The sequence below is a fragment of the Symphalangus syndactylus genome, chromosome 1 (genome assembly GCF_028878055.3).
Source record: "Symphalangus syndactylus isolate Jambi chromosome 1, NHGRI_mSymSyn1-v2.1_pri, whole genome shotgun sequence".
In the NCBI taxonomy this organism is placed as follows: Eukaryota; Metazoa; Chordata; class Mammalia; order Primates; family Hylobatidae; genus Symphalangus; species Symphalangus syndactylus.
Genome location: NC_072423.2, coordinates 33,093,673 through 33,115,191, shown reverse-complemented (window position 1 = coordinate 33,115,191; position 21,519 = coordinate 33,093,673). Strand labels below are relative to the sequence as shown.

The 21,519-nt window shown below is 35.7% G+C and overlaps 1 protein-coding gene and 1 long non-coding RNA gene across 3 annotated transcripts in view; one reads left to right on the top strand and one right to left on the bottom strand.

Moving 5' to 3' along the window:
* Positions 1–21,519, top strand: part of DCC (DCC netrin 1 receptor) — a 1,203,407-nt gene that overhangs the window by 1,094,952 nt on the left and 86,936 nt on the right. For both annotated transcript variants that reach the window (XM_055298749.2, XM_055298754.2), the window contains exon 22: positions 15,257–15,322. In XM_055298749.2, the coding sequence (XP_055154724.2) occupies positions 15,257–15,322 (66 nt within the window). The remainder of the gene's footprint in view (positions 1–15,256; positions 15,323–21,519) is intronic.
* LOC129493106 (uncharacterized) overlaps positions 1–21,519 on the bottom strand; it is a 64,620-nt gene that overhangs the window by 30,577 nt on the left and 12,524 nt on the right. The window lies entirely within an intron of this gene.

The window sequence follows — 21,519 nt, the reverse complement described above, 5'->3', positions numbered from 1 at the left end:
AAGCGGGTGCAGAGGTTAGATAGAAAAGCTATGCTTTAAAAAATTATTTTTAATTTTTGTGTGTACATAGTAGGTGTATATATTTGTAGGGTACATGAGATGTTTTGATACAAGCATACAATGTGAAATAAGCACATCATGGAGAATGGGGTATCCATCCCTTGAAGCATTTATCTGTTGACTTACAAACAATTCCATTACACTGTTCATTTAAAAATGTACAATTAAGTTAATGACTATAGTTACCCTGTTGTGCTATCAAATAGTAGGTCTTACTCATTATTTCTAACTATATTTTTATACCCATTAATCATCTCACCTCCCCTCTCCCCAGCCCCCCACTACCATTCCCAGCCTCTGGTAACCATCCTTCTAGTCTCTACGTCTATGAATTCAATAATTCAATAATTGTTTTGACTTTTGATTTTTTCCTTTTTTTTTTCTCTATTCTGATTAAAACTCCTTCAATTTGTCTGTGCTGATGTGGGCCTATGTAATGGTAAAATGAACCGCTATGCAGCTCTTGCCAGCAGTCACTGTTTTAAAAGCTTTACAGGAGTGACCCACTTAATTCTCATAACAATACTGTGAGAAAGGTATTGTCTCCATTTTAGTGAGGAAGAAACTGAAGCTCAGAGAGTTGTTATTTGTCTATCGAAACACAGCTAGTAAGTAGAAAGGCCATAAATCCAACCCCAGAAACCATATTCCAAAAGCCTTTTTTTAATTATTTTATTTTATTTTTATTTATTTTTTTTAAATTTTTTGAGACAGAATCTCACTCTGTTACCCAGGCTGGAGTGCAATGGCACAATCTCGGTTCACTGCAACCTCTGCCTCCCAGGTTCAAGCAATTCTCCTGCCTCAGCCTCCTGAGTAACTGGGAATACAAGTGCGTGCTACCACACCCGGCTAATTTTTTTGTATTTTTAGTAGAGACAGGATTTCACCGTGTTGGCCAGGATGGTCTCGATCCTCCTGACCTTGGCCTCTTAAAGTGCTGGGATTCCAGGCGTGAGCCACCATGCCCCACCCAAAAGCCCTGATTTTAACTATCAACTGCATTACAACACATATGTTACATATATATAGCCACACATTCACATTTGACATATAGCTGTAAAGTTGCTTTAACTGAAGTTTTGTTTACTGTTATTTTTCCTATATAGATCTTCCTTTTCACATCTCTGAATATCCTAAAGAACAAGGCAAATAACTCTCAATCTGAGGTCATCTTGTTAGTGGGGTGGCCACAGCACTGATTACATGATCCTGACACTTCTTTATTTCAGGAAACAGGGATGGTGATAATTCACTGTCTAAGCCAACTTGGGTTGTCAATACAAAACGCTATATACTAGGTGGGTTAAACAACAGAAAGTTATCTTCTCAGAGCTCTGGAGGCTGGAAGTCCCAGATCAAGGTTCAGTGTGGTCAGTTTCTGGTGAGGGTCCTCTGCCTGGCTTGCAGATGGCCTTCTTGCTGTGTCTTCCCGTAGTGGAGAGTGACCTCTGTGGTGTCTCCTCGTCAAAGGACACTAATCCTATTGGATTGGGGCCCTACCCTATGATATCATTTAACCTTATGATTTAAGTATTTCCATAAAGGCCCTATATCCAAATATAATCATATTGGGGGTTAGAGATTCAATATACACATTTTTGGGGAAGCAATTCAGTCCATAGCATCCACATTTAAAAAGAAAGCTGTTATTTCACTCCTTCACTAATTTTTTTCCCAGTTTTTCAGATAAAGAAGCAGAAGGTAAACATTTTGCCCAGGATCACATAAATAGCTGTTGGCAGAGTTACAACTCAAAACTTTTCTTTCTGGTTCCTAGAGTGTGCAGTCTTTCTACTGTAAATTGTTACTATATTTATTTTAAAAATTTGATTTCCATTCTTCTAAAATCAGCTCAAACATTTTAGTGTCTCACAGAAGCATTTTAGAAAATCCCTTTGTTTTGAGTTTGCAATGGAGGTTAGCTATTGTCCTCCACTTTGAGATGTCTTTATGTGAAAATCGATATTCTTAGCATCAGCAGAAATGTTTACTCTTTCATGTGTGTCTCTATGTCTGCTCATTGTAACAATAGGTGCTATGGCGATGATACAGTACCTTAAAGTGGGCAGGATTCTCATAAAGTGATTTTCACCATTGTTGAGATGAATGACAAAGAAAATGCTCACTTTGAGCACTCTCAAGTGTATTTAATTCTCCATGACCTGGAAAAGGGGTGATCTGAAACACTAGACCTAGAGAAGAGGCCTACGTACATAGAGCAGTTTACAGATCCAGATGAAGAAAGCCTGCTGTAAACTGCCCACCCAACAAGGAGGAAGAATTACTCTCCTGTGAATTGTGGTAATGGCTGATAATGCTCTAGCTTTTCATTTGGAAGTCACTCATTGTGTGCTATAGGAGCACTGGAATGGAATTAGATACCTTCAGTTCTAGCACAGTCCTGCCACTGGGACCTCTTGTGTAATGTTGGGCAGGGGACTTAACATCTCTCAACATCCTCACCTGTAAAATAAGTTCAGACTAAATTATCTTTTGGTTTCCTTCAAGATTTAAGATTCTGAAGTTTTAAGGTTGGTACTAGAATAAAAACTCAGGCATAACATCTTTGCATAGCGAAGCATCTCACATTTATGGCTTTTCCACTATGTGTCAATTACTCTTCTATGCACTGTGCACATGCAATCCTATTTGATTCTTATAGCACCCTTAAAGATGTAGAAAAAGAGACAGAGAGGTTAAAACTTGCCCAAACACTCACAATATTTAAGTAGTGTGAAAGTTGATTATACAAGATGGAGTCACTCATGTCATACCCAACGAAAATGGAGTCAGGAGGTTATAAGGAAAAGCACTCAGATCACATACATTTATTCCAGGAACTGTCTTGTGAGACTAAACCCAAAACTTTAAGGACCTGGTCATGATTCTAAGATTCCACATCTTACTTAACACTTGCTGACACTCAGCAGCTCCTGGAAGACACTACTGGCACCAATTAACTTACTTTCAAAACAACTTGCATAACCTTCCTCTATTCCACAATAAAACTCCGCCTTTCCCTTTATTCTCTAGACTCACCTGGGGCTACCGTTGGTTTGGGTGTCTTGAATTGCAATTCATATTCTCAAATATCTTCTTGGCTCAGAGATTCATCTCTATATATCTTTCTTTTAGGTTGACAGTGATTAGGCCCAGATACTTACCCAGGCTACCTAACTGGAGAATCTCTGCTCTTGACACTGTGTAATTTCTGGAAAGGCAGACTCGTGATCTGTCATCAAGAAAGTTATACCTAAATGGCATCACCATAAGTTCACCTAGTTTGAAGGACTTTGTCTTTCCTTAATAGGGTATTCAGGCAAAGTACTTAACACTGCACCTGCCATTTTACACCTCAGCAGTTTTAATCTCATGAATAAACAGAATGTTAATTGTTTCAAATTTCAGCGAAATAGGGTTTTCTTTTTTTTTTTTTTTATTTTTTTTATTTTTTTTATTTTTTATTTTTTATTATACTTTAGGGTTTTAGGGTACATGTGCACAATGTGCAGGTTTGTTACATATGTATCCATGTGCCATGTTGATTTCCTGCACCCATTAATTTTCGAGGCAGTCTAGTCAAGCTTGGAATTTAGTTAATGTAATCCGGACTTTGCAGGGTTTGGATTACAGCAGCCAGGCTGCCTTTTGAAAAATGGAAACCTTTAGTGCCTTCTGATGGGAGCTGTTTAATTGAAAATTAAAACCTCTTCTTACCCTATTATTGTGCATAGTTTCAACACAGTTTATTATTCGGCTGCTTGCTACACCCACTTGAAAAAGCTATTCTCACCTGGGTTTTTCACAGGTCCAAAATTTTGCAATTCTGTAAATTAGGACTGTGGTGAAATAGTAGTAGCAGAAAATGAATAATGTGCTTTTAATGGAGTGTTAAGGTGCTTATATGTTCCCAGCAAGCAGTCAAGTAGCTGCCTATGTCAACTTCTCAGCAGTTTTCATGTTTTAATAGGTAACTTTGAAGGAACAAAAACGTACTCAGTACTCATAGGAATTGTTGTGATTCATGGGATAATTTTAACCTTCTCACACCTGTAAGGTAGACATTTTTGTTTACACACTTCAAATAAAATTCCATAAACAGGTTCTTCTTGTGAGAGCCACTGTATTTTGGATGCCATTTCCTTGTATAGACATTAGCCAAGTACACGGTCTTCCTAGCTTTATTTTCTGCCCACTTCAATCAGCCCTAGACTCTGCCGCCTCAATTTTCTTTTCAAAACACAGATGGGTCACTGTTGCTTTGGGGATGAGGTCAGTTCTTTGACATCAAGAACCTTGGCTGTCTGACTCTAACATCTCTTTCCTGGTATCATGGCCAATAGATCCCTCCACATATGCCACAGTCACAAATCACCCTGGAAAAAGTGCATTTTTCACAACTACATGCTGTAAATGTGTACCATTTTCTCAGCCTTAGCTATGCTTTCTCTCTTTCTCAACTAAGCAAAGTCTTCTTTAAGACTCACTTCTCAATGTTACTTTTTTCACGAATCCTTTCTTACCTTTCTGGTCTTTTATTCACCTGTATTTTCATAACACCCATCTTATTCTTATTGTGTTTTCCATTTCTTCTTATACTTTGCTATTTATATTCTTAGCTTCTTGACCAGATTATAAATTCCCAAGGACAGAGAACTGGCTAGATTCTTCACATTATCATCCCCACCTCCCTAATTTAGAATTTATCCTATTTTAGTTGCCTGATAAATGTTGGTTTAATAGAATCATAACACAAATGTTTGGGGAAGCAGCTACAGAGTAATCTGGAAAGATAAGTTTTATCATTGAATGAAAAGTATAGATTGGACACTCAAAGTAATAGTGCACATGGCTGTGGATATTGGAGGTTTACTGATCTTGGGGGAGACGAGAAGTTACGCATATATTTCCAACAGGGAAAAGTATATTCAATAATCACCTACTAAAATAAAAGCTAAATAGAAAAACAAGTTCTCTGTAATTCAGCTGATAGTAGTTACATTTGTAGATGGCTACGATCTCCTGCACACTTTTTGTGACCTCCAGTCTTGCTGTCCTTCCTTGTTAGAAAATTTATGGATCTGAATTTCACCAGCTGCTTGGAATTCTGAGTACAGAAAGGAGAAAATCAAAGCTAATGGAAGCTGATAAGTTTGTTAAAATTGTGGCTATGAAGTATGAAAAGAATTAGACTCACTTTTGATTACTTGTGGATAACTATGTATCCAGTAATGTGCTGGCACTAGAAACATTAGAAGGAAATGGTCCTGGCAAAGCATTAGAAGGAAGTATGGTTCTGTGGGTCCATTTTCAAGAAGCTCGTGATATAGTTAGGAGGAGGATATTAACACTTCCAGTCCAGTATGAAAAATACAAAATGCCACATCAGGTGGTACTGTCTACATGTGTATGTTATGGGATTTCAGATAAGAAATCATTGTGGGCTGGATTAGAAAAGACTTCTTAAAACCTAAGACTGGGCTTTAAATACATGAGTAGAACTCAACTGAATGCAAACTATTACCAGGGGAAAGAGTAGCTGATCCCTTATGTAGAGAAATTCTAGGATGGAAAAGTTAGGAAGCCAAGATGCTGGGAAAATAGTGAGGACTGCAGGATGGGCGGAACATTTAAGGTATAATTTGCTCACGCACAAACATATCTCATGCCTACCTTTGCAGAGTAGTACACTATGGCAGAGACTTACATTGGTGAAGGGGATTTTGCTATTTCTCTCTGCTCTAATGTAGTAGTTCTGGGGCTTTCCTACTTTTCAACATATCAACTAGCTATTGTCTACAGTGACCAGTGAAGACCTGTCTGCTCCCTTGTATCCCGAGCCCTGGAAACCCATCCACTCTTGGTTGCTGATATTGATCAATTCCTGCTTAGAGGGGTCTGACTGGGATAGGGAGAGAAAAGGATGACGGGATGGGAGTAGGAATGGGGCCTCAGTAGCAGTCATCTTCAAAGAATTTTCTTGGCCTTTTTTTTTTTTTTTTTAACCACTTCTGTTACACCTTTACTGAAGTGGCACCTTCGCTTTTTCCAGTACTCTGCATGGTTACAAAGAAAATATTTTTCGTTCTCTGCCACAGCCTTGTTTTGTTCTGTATGCTCAATTGAGAATAGAGCCACCATCTCACGTCACACATACCTAAACTCTCACTCTTACACCCCAAGACCAACTCTTTGAAGTGCTCTAATTTCTGTCCACAATTTTCCCCATTTCTCCTCTTTTTTTTTTTTTTTTTTGAGACAGAGTCTCACTCTCTCACCCGGGCTGGAGTGCAGTGGCATGATCTTGGCTCACTGCAACCTTCGCCTCCTGGGTTCAAGCAATTCTCCTGCTCCAGCATCCCAAATGGATGGGATTACATGCCCCTTCCCCACTATGCCCGGCTAAATTTTGAATTTTTAGTAGAGGTGGGGTTTCACCATGTTGGCTAGGTTGGTCTCAAACTCCTGACCTCAGGTGATCTGTCCGCCTCGGCCTCCCAAAGTGCTGGGATTACAGGAATGAGCCACTGCTCCCGGCCCCCCATTCCTTCTTTTAGTTATTTATTCACCTATAATGCTAAAATCATCATCATCAGTCATACAGTATCAGCCACTTCAAATGAAACCCTGAGTTTATTCATCTTTCTGAGCTACAGTTTTCTCAGCTATAAAATGGGATTAGTAATGTCTGCCTCAGAGATGCATAATTAACATTATCGTCATATTTATTGGAACAGTTTATTCTGATCCATTTAGTTCCACAGTCATCCAGAATAATCTTTCTAAGATACATGTGTAATTAGTCAGTGTTCTGCTTAAAATATCTTCAGTGGATCCCTATCCTCTGTAAGATAAATTCTAGACCCTTTTGCAGAGCATTTAGGGAGTTTTATTATTGTACCTCTGCCTTTTTTTCTAAGCTCATCCACCTCATGGTTCTCTACCTAATAAATCAAGACAGATCATTATCTGTCCAGCTCCTTTGGTTCCCTAATATTTGCCTTCTCAGTTTTTGTCCATCTCCCTTGTGAGACATCAAGAATGTGGGAATGAGAAGCAGTAGAATTCAAAGGAGTAACCAGTGTGTTTCTTAAAATACATATGTATGTGTCTCTGTATTTATATATTTATAATTATATATATAAATGCATATATATTTATATTATATATTTATATTATATATTTATAATTATATATACATACATATATTTGTATTATATATTTATATATTATATATTTATAATTATATATACATACATATATTTATATTATATATTTATATATTATAGATTTATAATTATATATAAATACATATCTATTTATATTATATATTTATATATATTTATATATTTTATGATATATATTATAATATATATTTTATGATCTATATTTATAATATATATTATATATTTATAATATATTTTATGATATATATTTATAATATATTTTTATGATCTATTTTCATATAATATATAATACATTTTTATGATATGTATTTATATATTTATATATTTATGTAATATATATTTATTATATATATTTACATATATGTATGTTTTCCCCCACTGGTTGGCCTGGCAAAGTATACTGCTTTTACTTTGGTGCATGCAAAAAGAATTCTCACCTCACATGCCACCTCCTCTGAGAAGCCTTTTGCTAGGTATAAGTAGATAATCATCCTGTTTTTCCACTGGGTCACGTATTTGTTTGTTTGTTTCTTTTTTTTGAATTTTTGGAAATTACCATATGGTTATAATTATTCACTTAACATTTTCCATCTCACTGAAACTTTTGCAATAGTCATTTTATATTCCTAATGCCTAGCACTGTGGATCTACTTAATGCATTTGTTGAGTGGATGGACGAAGCATGGATGGAGACATGAATGATGAAATACTGTGCTCCAACAGTGTCGTTATCTACACAGACTAGCAGAGCACCAGCAGGATGCTCATGTTCTAGTGTTTTCAGACTGCAGCTGCAACTTCCAAACCTATAGTCACTTGGAGGAGAGAACTCTCTCATCCTCTTCTGCCTCTTCTTCCCGGGATGCTTGGCAAATTTGCTCAGGCACAAACATATCTCACACCTGCCTTTAGGATAAGCTTGTGAACCACGCAGATGGGGGAGGCTTTTATGGATCATTCCCTGGCCTTTGAGAACAGATGCTCTTTTATAAGCCAAAAAAGATTGTCTCATTCTTCATGTTGTAGCCTGGCAAATGAACTAGCTCTTGGAAATATCTAGTCATCCAAGGCAGTGCCCATATTTTGAGGAACAGAATACTTTTTAGATTTTAATAAAGACTAAGCTGCATATAAAAGTGGTTTCTTAGACCCCTAGGCTGACTGTTACTTCAGATATACTAGAGGCAAGTGTGCATAAAAGGAGATTCCAATGAGAGGAAGGACTTCAGAGACCACCGTCTACCACCAACTACTAATATTATGAAGCCATCTTTATATATTATTCTATTAAGAATTCAATTGTTATCCAGTTGTTTCATTCCTAACTTGCATGAATAATAATTATAATAACTAATAAACATATTGGGCTTTAGTTGTGTGGAAGGTTGTGACATGGGTGATCTGGAGCAGCTGACAAGTTTTCATCAGCAGCCAGGTAAGGGAGATAGACTAAGTGTAGTTATTGTCACTAGGTCAGAACTTATCATCTTTTCTGACTTGAAATCTTTAAGAAGGAGGTTAACTACTTTCCTGTTATCAAAAGATCTTGATCTGTCCAGCTCCTTTGGTTCCCTAATATTTGCCTTTTCAGTTTTTGCCCACTCTCCCTTATGAGACATCAAGAATGTAAGAATGAGAAATAGTAGAATTCATAGGAGTAACCAGTGTGCTTCTAAAAAAAGAAATATATATAATATATATCTTATATATAATTATATTTTATATATTACATGTAATATATTTTATAATATATATAATATATAATAATATATATAATATATAATATATAATAATATATATAATATATAATATATAATAATATATAATAATTATATATAATTTATATATAATATGTTTATATATAAAATATATATATAAAATATATATTATATATCGGTTGGCCTGGCGAGGTATACTGCTTTTACTTGTTGGCCCGGCAAAGTGTACTGCCTTTACTTTGGTGCTTGCAAAAAATAATGCAATATTTGTAAATGTTTTTCCTACTTTAGAAGATTGCACAGACAACTTTTTTCACCTATCCTTTGCCAAACTCTGCAAGAGACCACATGCATGCCTCAGACAGTCAAGACCCATTATCAGGCTAAGATGTAAACTAAGAGCAGAAATTAGGATAAGAAATTAATGTGTTTAAATTTGTCTAGGATACCCACAGTTTCTATTTTGTATCCTGATATTTTTTGTAATAACTCTATGCTTACTCAATGTCATTTTATTTATGTGTGAAATTATTATCTTAGTTTTGAATTTGATTTCTAAGGATTTAAAAAAAATGAATTTACTTCTCAGGAAGAGTCTAACCTGTTCATATTTTATGGCCTAAATACAGAAATTGGAATTGCAAAAATACTACCACTTATGATTAAGAGAAATAAGGGTAATGACATATTTGGTTTTCTTGCACTTTGACTGACTCAGAGTAGTTTACCAAATGCATTCCTATCCTGCAGATTATTGCCCTTAGACTTTCCACAGGTGGAAAATAAAACCAAAGGTTTTGAAGAAGGGAAAGCAGCAAGAATTTGTTGAGCGCTAGGGCTCAACATGTGACACAATGTATTTTCTTTCAGTCAGTGAACTTTCTTTCATGTTGATTTGAAAACAATGTGTTGAACCTTAGGAAAAGGTGAAGAGAGCTCATTGGTTCTTTTCTATTAAAATATTTGAAATATCCTACGTATTGGTTACGATTTTACTTTCTGGTTTTTGATGCCCGATGCCTTTGTTTAAAATCAGCATTGTTATCAACTGCCTGGTAAACCGATCTTTTAGAAACACATTTCAGCCTCTGACAAATCACCTACTTTAAATATGGTCTCTGTGTTGGATGGACAGTAAAATTATATTCAGGTAATATTAATGGATATTCTTTATCTGCTGGTATACAAGACAGAAAATCAATGCAATTTCTATCATCAGAATTATTTTCAGAGAACAAGTTTTAAGATCAAGAAGATATCTCAGTGCTCAGCATCCTTGGACAGATATACATTGAACATCTGTTAGATGGCCAATCTGTCCATTTGATTTAGATTATGGACAATATGTTTTTCTCTAGGGATTGATGGTATGAATGTCGTCCTGGATGACCCTCTCTTATGCCCATTCAGGGAAGATGGATTAAACAAACGATTAGAACTACCACATCCACTTTTCTCCATGTCTTCTGCAGATTAATTTTCCATTCTCTCTTCTCTGAACTTATAAACAATCACACAGAAAAACTAGACTCTAGGACTGAAATCCCAATTGAATTAATCTTTGTTCAGTGCTGAAAATTTTTTGTGGTGGAAAAGATTCTCAATCTGCCCATGTGTGCTGCAAATAAGGATTTAATATAAATATTAATGTTATTTCATTTTATACATACACCACAATAAAAACATACAAATAATTCAGGTGACATGTAAGGGTAAGAACATAAATAATAAATTACATAATAGTAATAACTTAAGATTTGTACTTATTATTAAAACATTACAAAGCATCCTAACTAGCATTAGTTACTCATAGGACATTGAGAACACATTTTTGCACGTCAATTCAGTTAGCACAAAGGAATATAACAATGAACAGACTTCCTAAAGGAAGTCATATTACTTCTGCCAATTTTTTCTTCAATTCAGAGAACAGGTAGCAGGGACATCAAGAAGACTTTTGTCCAAGGAAGCATATGGCATGTGCCAAAAAGGGATAAAAAGAAGATTCCTTATGAGGCCCATCTTTTAAATAAAATATGAAAGGCAACCCCTTAAACGACTTTATAACATTTTAAAAATTCAAAGAAAGGAGAGGTACATGAAATTTCTGATTAGGACCTGCCTAAGCAGTACCTAAATAAAATATATTTAAATATATAAAAGCTATTTTGAATAACTCAAAACAGCTACAAACTTCCTCTATTTTAACTCAGCCAATGCCTATTTAATATTTATTTAACTTTTGTTTCTGAAGCTACCATTTCCTGGTTCCAAAATCTAAGGTAAAAGTAGAAAATCATTTGCTTTTATTATCAAAACTTTCTGGCAGAAGTTTTTTTTTTTGTTCGTGTGTGTGTGTGTGTGTGTGTTTTTGGATGAAATTAGCTGCATAAAATCCCTAAGTTTGTTAAGTGAAAATAAATTCATTACGCTTTAATATCTCATTCTTCTCCCATCCTCAATTTGTGCTATTGAGAAAATATGGGTACATAGTAATCCAATACAGAATTCTTCTTTATATCCTGTAGAATTATATTCATATAGTACACTTTGTTTTGTTGTTTTTTGTTTGTTTGTTTGTTTGTTTTTACTGAGCCAGAGTCTTGCTTTATCGCTCAGGCTGGAGTGCAGTGGCACAATCTCAGCTCACTGCAACCTCTAGCTCCCAGGTTCAAGCGGTTTTGCCTCTGCCTCCGGAGTAGCTGGGACTACAGGCATGTGCCACCATGCTTGGCTAATTTTTGTATTTTTAGTAGAGACGAGGTTTTGCCATGTTGCCCAGGCTGGTCTTGATCTCTTGACCTCAAGTGATCCACCCTCCTCAGCCTCCCAAAGTCCTGGGATTACAGGCATGAGCTACCACACCTGGCCTTCGTATAGTACACTTTGATCACTATTCATATAAAATTGTATTATTCTTATAAAAAGGAAAAAATAAACTACCCATTTCCAAAATGCTTTAAGTCATGTTGAACTTTATTTGAGGGAAGAAAACTGAAATTTATTATGTAATTTCCCCCAAATTTATATTTGAATTTCCATAAATCCATTTAATTATTTAGAATTTTAATTTGTAAAAGTGTTAAAAATTTAGTATGATATGCAAAAAAGTAATTCAAGATTTTAAAATAAATATATCGATGAAATATATAATGTTATGTGACTGAAAATAAAATATTTTTATTTGCATGCAGTTCTTTTAATAATACTTTTAATAATGATACTTTAATAATAATTAAAAAGCATTTTTAATTAAACCTAGTAGTAAGTTTATAGTAATAAATGAATTGTTATTCTTAAATCTTTAATGTCAGAAAATATTAAGAACCATCTGCATTTGGTTAATATTAACCATAAATAGGCCTGCATAGGATCTGATTACAATGAACCAACTCTCCCTGTCATGGCAGGATCCATATCTAATATATCTTTTTACACTACTCCTTCCCTGAGGATCTAGGACTATGCATTGCATATAGTAAGCATTTAATAAATTTTTGAAAGAATTATTACCAGTTTTATGCTTCATTAATAAAATGAAGACCTCTGGGATAGGGAAGTATTTTACATCTTTGCATTAGCTGACTTTCACTCCAGCTATTTTCTAAATTCTAATTACTCCTCTCTTTCTTGAAATCAGTGCTTATGAAATTAACCAAGGTAACTAAACACATCCAATATTTGTTCTACAGCAACAAGCTCTTAAAAATGCTGTGATATGCCAAGAAGTAACACCCATAAACCCATATCCTTTCCTTTTTAGACTTTACTGTCTCTTCATTTGACAACTTTGTGATGCTCTCCTTAAAGCAATGGGAGAATCTTTTATTATGATTATGATTATGATTATGATTATTATTAATTGGCCACATAAAGGGAGACTTCCTGAAAATTAAAAGACATATTTCAGAGAATGGAAACTTAACATCACTCAAAATTAAAATTAAAATAAAAATTAAAATCTGATGCCTCTATCTTTAGATCAAGAGATCTCAGGCTCATCAATATCCCAGAAATGGGTTTTGTGGTTTTTTGGCTGAAGTGGAGCAAGAAATCTGAATCACTATAAATCTAAACTTGCTCGTTGATGACATCAACTTTTTAAAAAGTGCTTTCTGTTGGACTTGTTGAGAATTACATGATTTCCTTTTGTGATATTAATCTAATTATAAGGGTCAAAAAGTTAACCCACATCAATATAATAGATTCTGTGAGTAGAATGTCCAAGCTTTAAGTAGAATGTCCTTGTTATTTAGGACATTTAAGTAGAATGTCCTTGTTATTTAGAAACATTTCTAGAGTTCCTTTATCTCACCCAGCACTTTGACCTATATGGCATCTGAGTTCTTCTACCTATTGAAATTCACAATGTAATCAATAGCCTCGCTAAATCTAAGGGGTGCTGTACCCATAGAGCTATATGGGTATGTAAAATATGGATATGCTTGTTGGCTTCTTTTTGCATCCTGCCACAAATTACAGGGAGAGTTGGAAACTTCATTAAAAAGACATTTGCCAGGCTGCTGGAGGAAAAGGAAAATCCTCCATAGGCTACCTAGCTAATTTCCAGCCGATACAGGATTATTCCCAACAGGAAACATGTATTGCTTTACTGGCCTAAGTGAGGGGGTTGTTAGCATCTCTTTTGGCTGACTGCTTTGCAATCTAGCTGCTTTCAGCTGCTAGAAAAGTCATCTTAATATTTATGTAGAGCTTCCACCTCACATCAGCCAACACTGATCTCACAGTGTCTCGTGGGCAAAGCTTATCCACTGTGCATTGAAACCCCAAATGCATCAGAGTTACATAAACCAGGTATTGTAAAAGGGTTAGACTTGTCCACATTTTTGTCAGCCCACTAAAATTTTCACAATTTCAGCTCATTTTGATTGTTCCTCTCACCACCACCTTCCCCCTGCACACACACATAGGAGCCTCCATCCTATCCTACTTCCTTACATACTCACAGTCTTTGTCCCAGCAGATATTAAGCATGCCATTTTATGCTGAAGATATAATATAATGTAACTGAATTAATTTATCTTATTGCTTGCTAGAAATTTGACACCCTAACTTCAGCTCTGACTTGATATCAAAAGAATTTTTTAAATTTTGAATGTAGAGTCAGTTAACAGGATTCTAAGTTGTTTCCTGAAAGCTGTTTTGCAAATGAAATGATAAAATCTTGGGAAAGCTTTAGCAAGGGTAGTGTTTGTTATGCAAAATAAAGTCACAAAATCAGGACTTGAAAATTATAGAGATGAAGAAAACTGAAATCTATAAATGTGAGAAAACAACCTATGTTATTGTAGCTGAGTGTCCTGGTTGGCTTTCTCTGTGTCATCCACCGATTGGAACTGGTTTCAGAAATAACTGTTTTAAGCAAATAAAATAGAAAATTACCTATACTCTGGTCTTTGTTTGCATACGTATTCACCTCTCAAATGTTTTACATAAGTAGTCTACCTAGATATTCCAGAACTCAAAATCTAATCAAACAATTTCAGTTCTATGAATGCACCAATAGAGAAAAAGATTATCTGTGGTGAAACACCATTAATTAAATTTTGGATGATAGTATAATTATTTCTGGTGAATTCCTGGCCCATTTCTCTTAAATACTACTTTCACATCTGTTACACACCTAATGGAAGGCAGAATTTCCAATAATGCCATACTGAAGGAGCTTTCTTGGTGTATTTGTAGGAAATATTCAGACCATAGGGTTTGTGACATAACCCCCACTCTTACTTCCAATGTGGAATTTCGTTTCCAGGTACTGTATTTGACACATAACAAAGAGAATACCCAAAGCCCAGTTATAAGATGAAATGTGCTGGCCCCTTGTAGGATAATAATAATTTGCCATAAATTCTTGTCAGGTGGGTGACAGTATCTGCAGGACTTAGGAGCCAGGACCTGAGTTATTTCTGTTCGAAAAAGTTCACAAGTATAGCATTTAGACTAACACTGCTGTTGCACCTTTAATGAAAGACTTTAATAACAGTATTTGGGGAAATAGAAAGAATGGAGGATGGCTTGTCAGTGAAACATTGAATTTAGCTTAAGAGAGTTTATTGTTGTGACTTGTTTTTCTCACACATGGAAAATAACATTTTCTTATAGGTGTAAGGGTATGAGAATTGTCAGGCTTTCTTGGGGGTGGTCAAAGTAATCTGTTCTGTTATTGTATATGTTAAAATGTTTATTCTTTTTGTCTGTTTACTTTGTTTCATTTGTGCCTTCGTGGTATGTACTAACATTGTGACATGTTCTCCCAATGAACAGGTCGTCATGGAGATGGAGGTTATTGGCCAGTTGATACTAATTTGATTGATAGAAGCACTCTGAATGGTAAGTATATAAATTAGGTAATATTGAATTAGTTATATTAATTAAATGGTTAATTCAGGAGTGTCTGAGGCAAATTTTCTATCAACTACAAGTGCCAGGAACATTGGATTTAGTGTCTTAGTGGGATAATAGAAACATGAAGTTATTTAAAAAAAAAAAAAAAAAACCCCTAGCACATTCTGCCAGGAAATGATGCCAGTAAGAATTGACAGGTGTGTAAAAAAGGAGTCAGTTAGAGAAGCCCAGCATGGAGCATTTTATAAATGACACAAAGCTGTTAAATACCAAGATTCTTAAATCTTACATTACATTTAAGATGTTTGTAAGAATCTAATTTTATTTGAGAGAGGTGATATCTAAGTTTGGTTGAATTGAAACCCACTCAGTTTCATATATTAAAGTTACTTGGATTTTTGCCTGCAGAGTACAGTAATTCTTCAAAATCCACTAGCATGTTAGGGCTAAATTTTCTTTGTGTTGTCTACATTAGACATTTATTTCTGCTCATCCTAGTGGAGTATGCCCAAATACCTGCTGGTTTTAAGGATGACCAGATGGAGGTACTATCTAGAGCTCCATAGAAGGACAAGGTTGGTGTGGGGGCTGTATTCCAGGATCTTGTCCTTAATTTTGCTGAAACAAACTTTAAAAGGATGGATTAATATTGGCCAAATTTTCAGGGGACTAATGTATATATGAGGCCATTTTATAAGTTTCTTTTTCATTATTGCTGTTGTTTGATTTACTAAAAAGACCTTCAGATATTCAAAATGTGACGATGAACACTTGTATACCCATCGGCAAGGTTAAGATATGAAATATACAGCATGGAATTGAAATCTCTTTTATGTCCATGTTTTCTCACATGCTTCTTAACACTGTTTCTCACTCTGACATAAGTGCTCTAATTTGATGTTTACTACATATGTATACGTATCCCTAAACGTTATATTGTTTTACAGTTTTACAAATTTATAGAAATGATATTGTATCCTGCTACAACTTACTTTCATGTTTAACGTAGTTTTGAAGATGTATCCATGTGTTTACAAATAGATCTCACTCATTTATCTTGGCTGCTGTACAGTATTCTATTTTATGAAATAACAAAATTAACCATTTTAGCAAGTTTTCATAAGAAACTTGATTACTGAACTGAAAAATTTCCATTTGTTTGATCTCCTTTTAAAAAATCCAGAAAGGAAGTCAAAATTTCAATCTAAAAATAGTTTGCTGCATGTGAAATTAGAATAGTGGTGTGAATTAAGTGATTATGTCTTATCATAGGCTGTGATAATCTAATGCAGCAATTTTCCCAAGAGGATATATATATACACAGTACACCAAATGCTTGCATCAAAGACTTAGGGTTATCTCTCCTCTGGCCAATGGTAGACTTAGAAATATATTTTCACCTCTTGACTTCCTTTTTGAATTGCCTGGCAATACCTTCCTCTGCTATTAATGCCTTTTACCTAACCAGAAACACATAGAATGTCTTATGTTTAAACTTTGAGTCCATTTCTGCTGCTATTAAAAAATACCTCAGATTTGGCGTAACTTATAAACAACAGAAATTTATTGCTCACAGTTTTGGAGGCTAGGAAGTCCGAGATCAAGGTGCCAGCAGACTGGGAGTCTGCTGAGGGCTCATTCTCTGCTTCACAGTTGATGCCTTCCAGCTGTGTTCTCCCATGGTGGTTGGAAAGGGTGAGCAAGCTCCCTCAGGCTTTTTCTAAAATAAGGGCACTAATCCTGTTTATGAGGCCACCACTCTCATGACCTAATTATCTCCCAAAGCCTCCACCTCTTAATGCCTCCCTAACAGGGATTAGGTTTCAACGTAAGAATTTTGGAAGGACACAAGCATTCAGACCATAGCAAGCTTCCCAGGATGCTCTTTCCAGGCTACTCACAACTTCCTGTTGTCTCTTAGACTCCTCATTTTCCTTCATTTAAGTAACATGACTGTCTCTGGTAGGTATTTGACTTTCAGACACTTGTTTTAACTAACACCTTGCTCTGGCAGTCCCTAACATACCCAACAGGTAGTTTGCGAAGCACACAGGGCTGGGCGCGGTGGCTCACGCCTGGCCTGTAATCCCAGCACTTTGGGAGGCCAAGGTGAGCAGATCACAAGGTCAGGAAATCGAGACCATCCTGGCTAACACAGTGAAACCCTGTCTCTACTAAAAATACAAAAAATTAGCCAGCAGTGGTGGCACACACCTGTAGTCCCAGCTACTCGGGAGGCTGAGGCAGCAGGAGAATCACTTGAACCCAGGAGGTGGAAGTTGCAGTGAGCCGAGATCACACCACTACACTACAGCCTGGGCAACAGAGCAAGACTCCATCTCAAAAAAAAAAAAAAAAAATCTCACAGAAGGAAGGTGAGAGGAGGGACTTGTTGAGACAAAAAACAGACCCCAGGCCATGCTCCATAAAATGGGCATAGGTAACAATAATTCCCTCCTCCCAACTTTGCAATTTCATTAGCTCACTCTCGTGCTCCAAATTTTATCTTAAATCTCAACAATATGCCAAAAACATATGTATTCAAGCAGTCAGTCAAGAAATGCGACTAAGCCCTCAGCGAGTGCAGGGCACTTGCAATGAGCTATGGGCACAAACCGAAGGACAGACCACTGCAAGACCGATACACCAAGAGGGTTAATTGCCCAGGTGGACAAAGCAGAAATATACACCCCAGGAAGATGAGAGATGATGAGAAAATCCCTAGAGATATATAGGAGGGTAAAAAAAAGGAAGTTGCTGAAATTGTTTGGGAGAAACATAATTGTTGTATTTTATACCCTGAGATATAGAGCTTCTAACTTTGGAGTTCATTCAGGAAATTAGCATTGTCCTCTTTAGAATCATCCAACAGAGCCAATTTTAAGAAGCTATTTCTACAAGGATTTTCACATTGAAATTCATTCCCAGTCAAGGGAATACTATTTATACTGGTACGGGACAGTACTTTTTGAAGAGACATACTGCCAGAAAATTAAAGAGGGAATTGGTATGGATGAATGAGAAAGAGAAATTAACCTGTAGATTTCAACCATTGCTGAGCAGTGATTATGAGGCTTAAAGCTTGGGCAAATGTAAGCCACAGACACAAAACTATGTACTCTCTTAAACTGCATGTCCAAAAGGACTCCAGTATTGGGAAGAATTGCCACATATTGCAATTAAAAATATAAAGAGGCCCAGTAACATTTAAATTATTTCTGTGAGTAATAGATAAAGAAAAATTATACAAGGGATTGCCATCTCAATTTACATATGTATCCCAAGGTATACATGAATAAGCAACTAAAAATAATTCTAACCTAATTGGGCCTCCTGTATTTTTAATTGTGAAACTGGAAATCCCAATTTCAGATCAAATTCAAAAGTTTGTTGTTGACTATTTGAAGTTGCTATTCAAATTAAAATAAATTTTTGGTTGAAAAGAAATCCCAGCCCGCATTTGACGTGAACATGTAAGTCAACAATCACTTTCCTTTTCAAAGGTGTCAGATGTTAGATGAAGAGAAAGAGAAACCCACATCACTGTGTTCATTTTTGTTTTACCATTTAAGATTCCTAGAGAGAAAAATGACCAAAATTAAATTTGACCTGGTAAACATTATCTCACAGGAGAAAGTCGTGAAGATTAAATAGACCAATGCCATTCAGTAGCTTTGAAGCAGTTTAGATGCATTATTGACATTACTTCTTCCCAATTTTCTGCATCACTTAATGATGTTTTAGGGATTTCATGCTAAATGAATGAGATGAATAACATATCTGAAATATTTCTGGATTCCCTACTGGAATAACAAATTATTGCAGGCTGTCTGGCTGATTAAGGTGAACTGATAATTTTAGAAAGCCAGGGATGGTAGAGGTCAAACTTTATCTGCTTCCTATTCTATTTTGCTAGCAAATAAATGTGATACATATATAATATAACTTTAGCCTTGGCTATTACAAGCAAATCAGCAAAGGCATCTGAAAACCCCAGATTTTTAATTAAATTTTTGCTAATGTCTTAAGCTTTAAAAAGGGGTATGTTTTCCAAGTAGATGTGCAAGTGAGGCCCCTGAGTAATAAAATTCCAATTGCACCTCACCCTTATAAAGTGGGCCACACCAAAACATTTAACGTCTGAGTTTTTAAACCTTGTATCCAATAAAATTTCATACATCTCCCCTTACAGTGACAGAATTGTAGAGGTTTCCTAGCTCCCTCTACACTTGCTGGATTCATTCTTCAAAGCATTGTAATAGAATAATGGCTTACTGTCAGGATACTCAAGCCAGTTGCAAATAAATTTAGACCTCGCTAATCATTTACTTTCTCTTACAGCATGCCACTCTTAAAAATGTACTCTTGGAATTCAAATAAAGAAAAACAAAGCTATAGTTCATGTTTACTCCTGTAGTTGGAAGCCCTTAATTAAATTGTAGAACTGGAAGAGGCTTCCTAAATTATTTTCTGATGGCAGGTAGAATCAAATCTAATATGTGGTGATGTGGTAGTATTTTTCTTTTATGATGCATTCAATTTTAGATTATGGTCCACATTCTTAAAGCAGAAAAATCTTCAATATCTGAAAATGCGTTTTGTAGTTTATATTTGTATAAATGACAGGAACTATGAAAATTACTTCAACATAATCCTCCCTTTCTGATTAGAGAAGATAAAATGGCAGTTTCCTTTTTTCTATAGCTCTACCTACAATTTGTAAAATCAGTGTAACAAGTTTGATTAAAAGATCTATAAACCTCATAATAGTATTTTATTGACCTCAACCTTTAAAGACAAAGTTAAACTTGACAAGTTTTAAAATTTTGGCACATCAATGTTGATAAGAAAATAGATCAACATTATTAATTTTTAAATACTCAGAATCATATTAAGGGCGCTATAAAATTTGTCAGAAAAAAAGGAAGCAGTTTTCTCTCTATTTTTGCAAACCTGTTTTTTTTTTTTTTAGAATTCAATAACATTTTAACCAATGTAAATAAAGTATACATAAAACTCTTTCCACACTTCTATAAAACGATCATTCCAAGGTTAGTAACTATTGGAAGACACCCAACGCTATACTCAGCAGAAATCTTAATGCAAAAGGAAAGATACGGAAATAAAATTTTACAGCTTTTTTTCCAGACGAAAAGGAAAGATGACTAGAGCAATCTGAGGTCCCAGGTTCTAGTTCGGAGATTACAAGAGACTGCTCACCTATCATCCATGCATTATCTTTATCCCAAAGGATTTTTTAAAGTCCTAGTCTAAACCCAGATTCTAGACCTGACTTTGTAGAGCTTAGAACTGTGTGACAAATCAAGTCACTTAAACTCTGGATCTCAATTTTCATCTGGACCTAGAAAGTGTTAAGCTAGAGCAGCACTTCTGAACCTCAGCAGCATTAACGTGTAAGATTGGATTTTTCTTTGTTGTGGGCACATGTCCTGTTCAGGATGTTTAGCAGTATCTCTGGCCTTTACCCACTGGAGGCCAGTAATATCTCCTCTCCTCCATGTTGTAACAATCCAAAATGTCTGTAGACATTGCCAAATTTCCCCCTTGGAAGGGAGGGAATCTTCCCAGTTGGAAACCACTGAGCTAGATTAGCATACCCTATAGGTTGCTCCAGGGTACATGAGTCCTCTTGAGAAGCTCTGAGAAAATAAAGTGTCCTATTGTCAAATAAGCATCAAGAAAGAGGTATGGCACTTCACTGCCCTTTTGCCAGGCCTTTGTCTTCTGTTTGAAAAGTAGAGGTTTTAACCTTGACAGTGCTTCTCTGCTCAGTCTTAACCTCTTGATTTTGGTGATCTCATCCTTTCCATGGATCGAAATTCCATCCATGTGCCAACTCCCAAATGTATATCATTAATGCAGAGAGAGATCAATGTTCTGGCTGTTTCTTTAACAAGTATCATGAGATCTCCACCCCGACATATTCAGGACTGAACTTTTGCTCTTCCCTCTTTGAGCCTTCCCTTTCACCCTTTCCTTCATCTCAGACATGAGGACTACTACTCAGGCTTGACCTGATTCTCTCATTCTTTCCTCCCCTATCCAACCGGTGTTGTGCTCATTTACTTTCAAACTATATTGTGTAACTGGCCACTTTGCCTGATTGTAATTGCCACTGTCTCCGGTCAAGCTATCATCGTCTCTCATTTGGAGAACTTCAA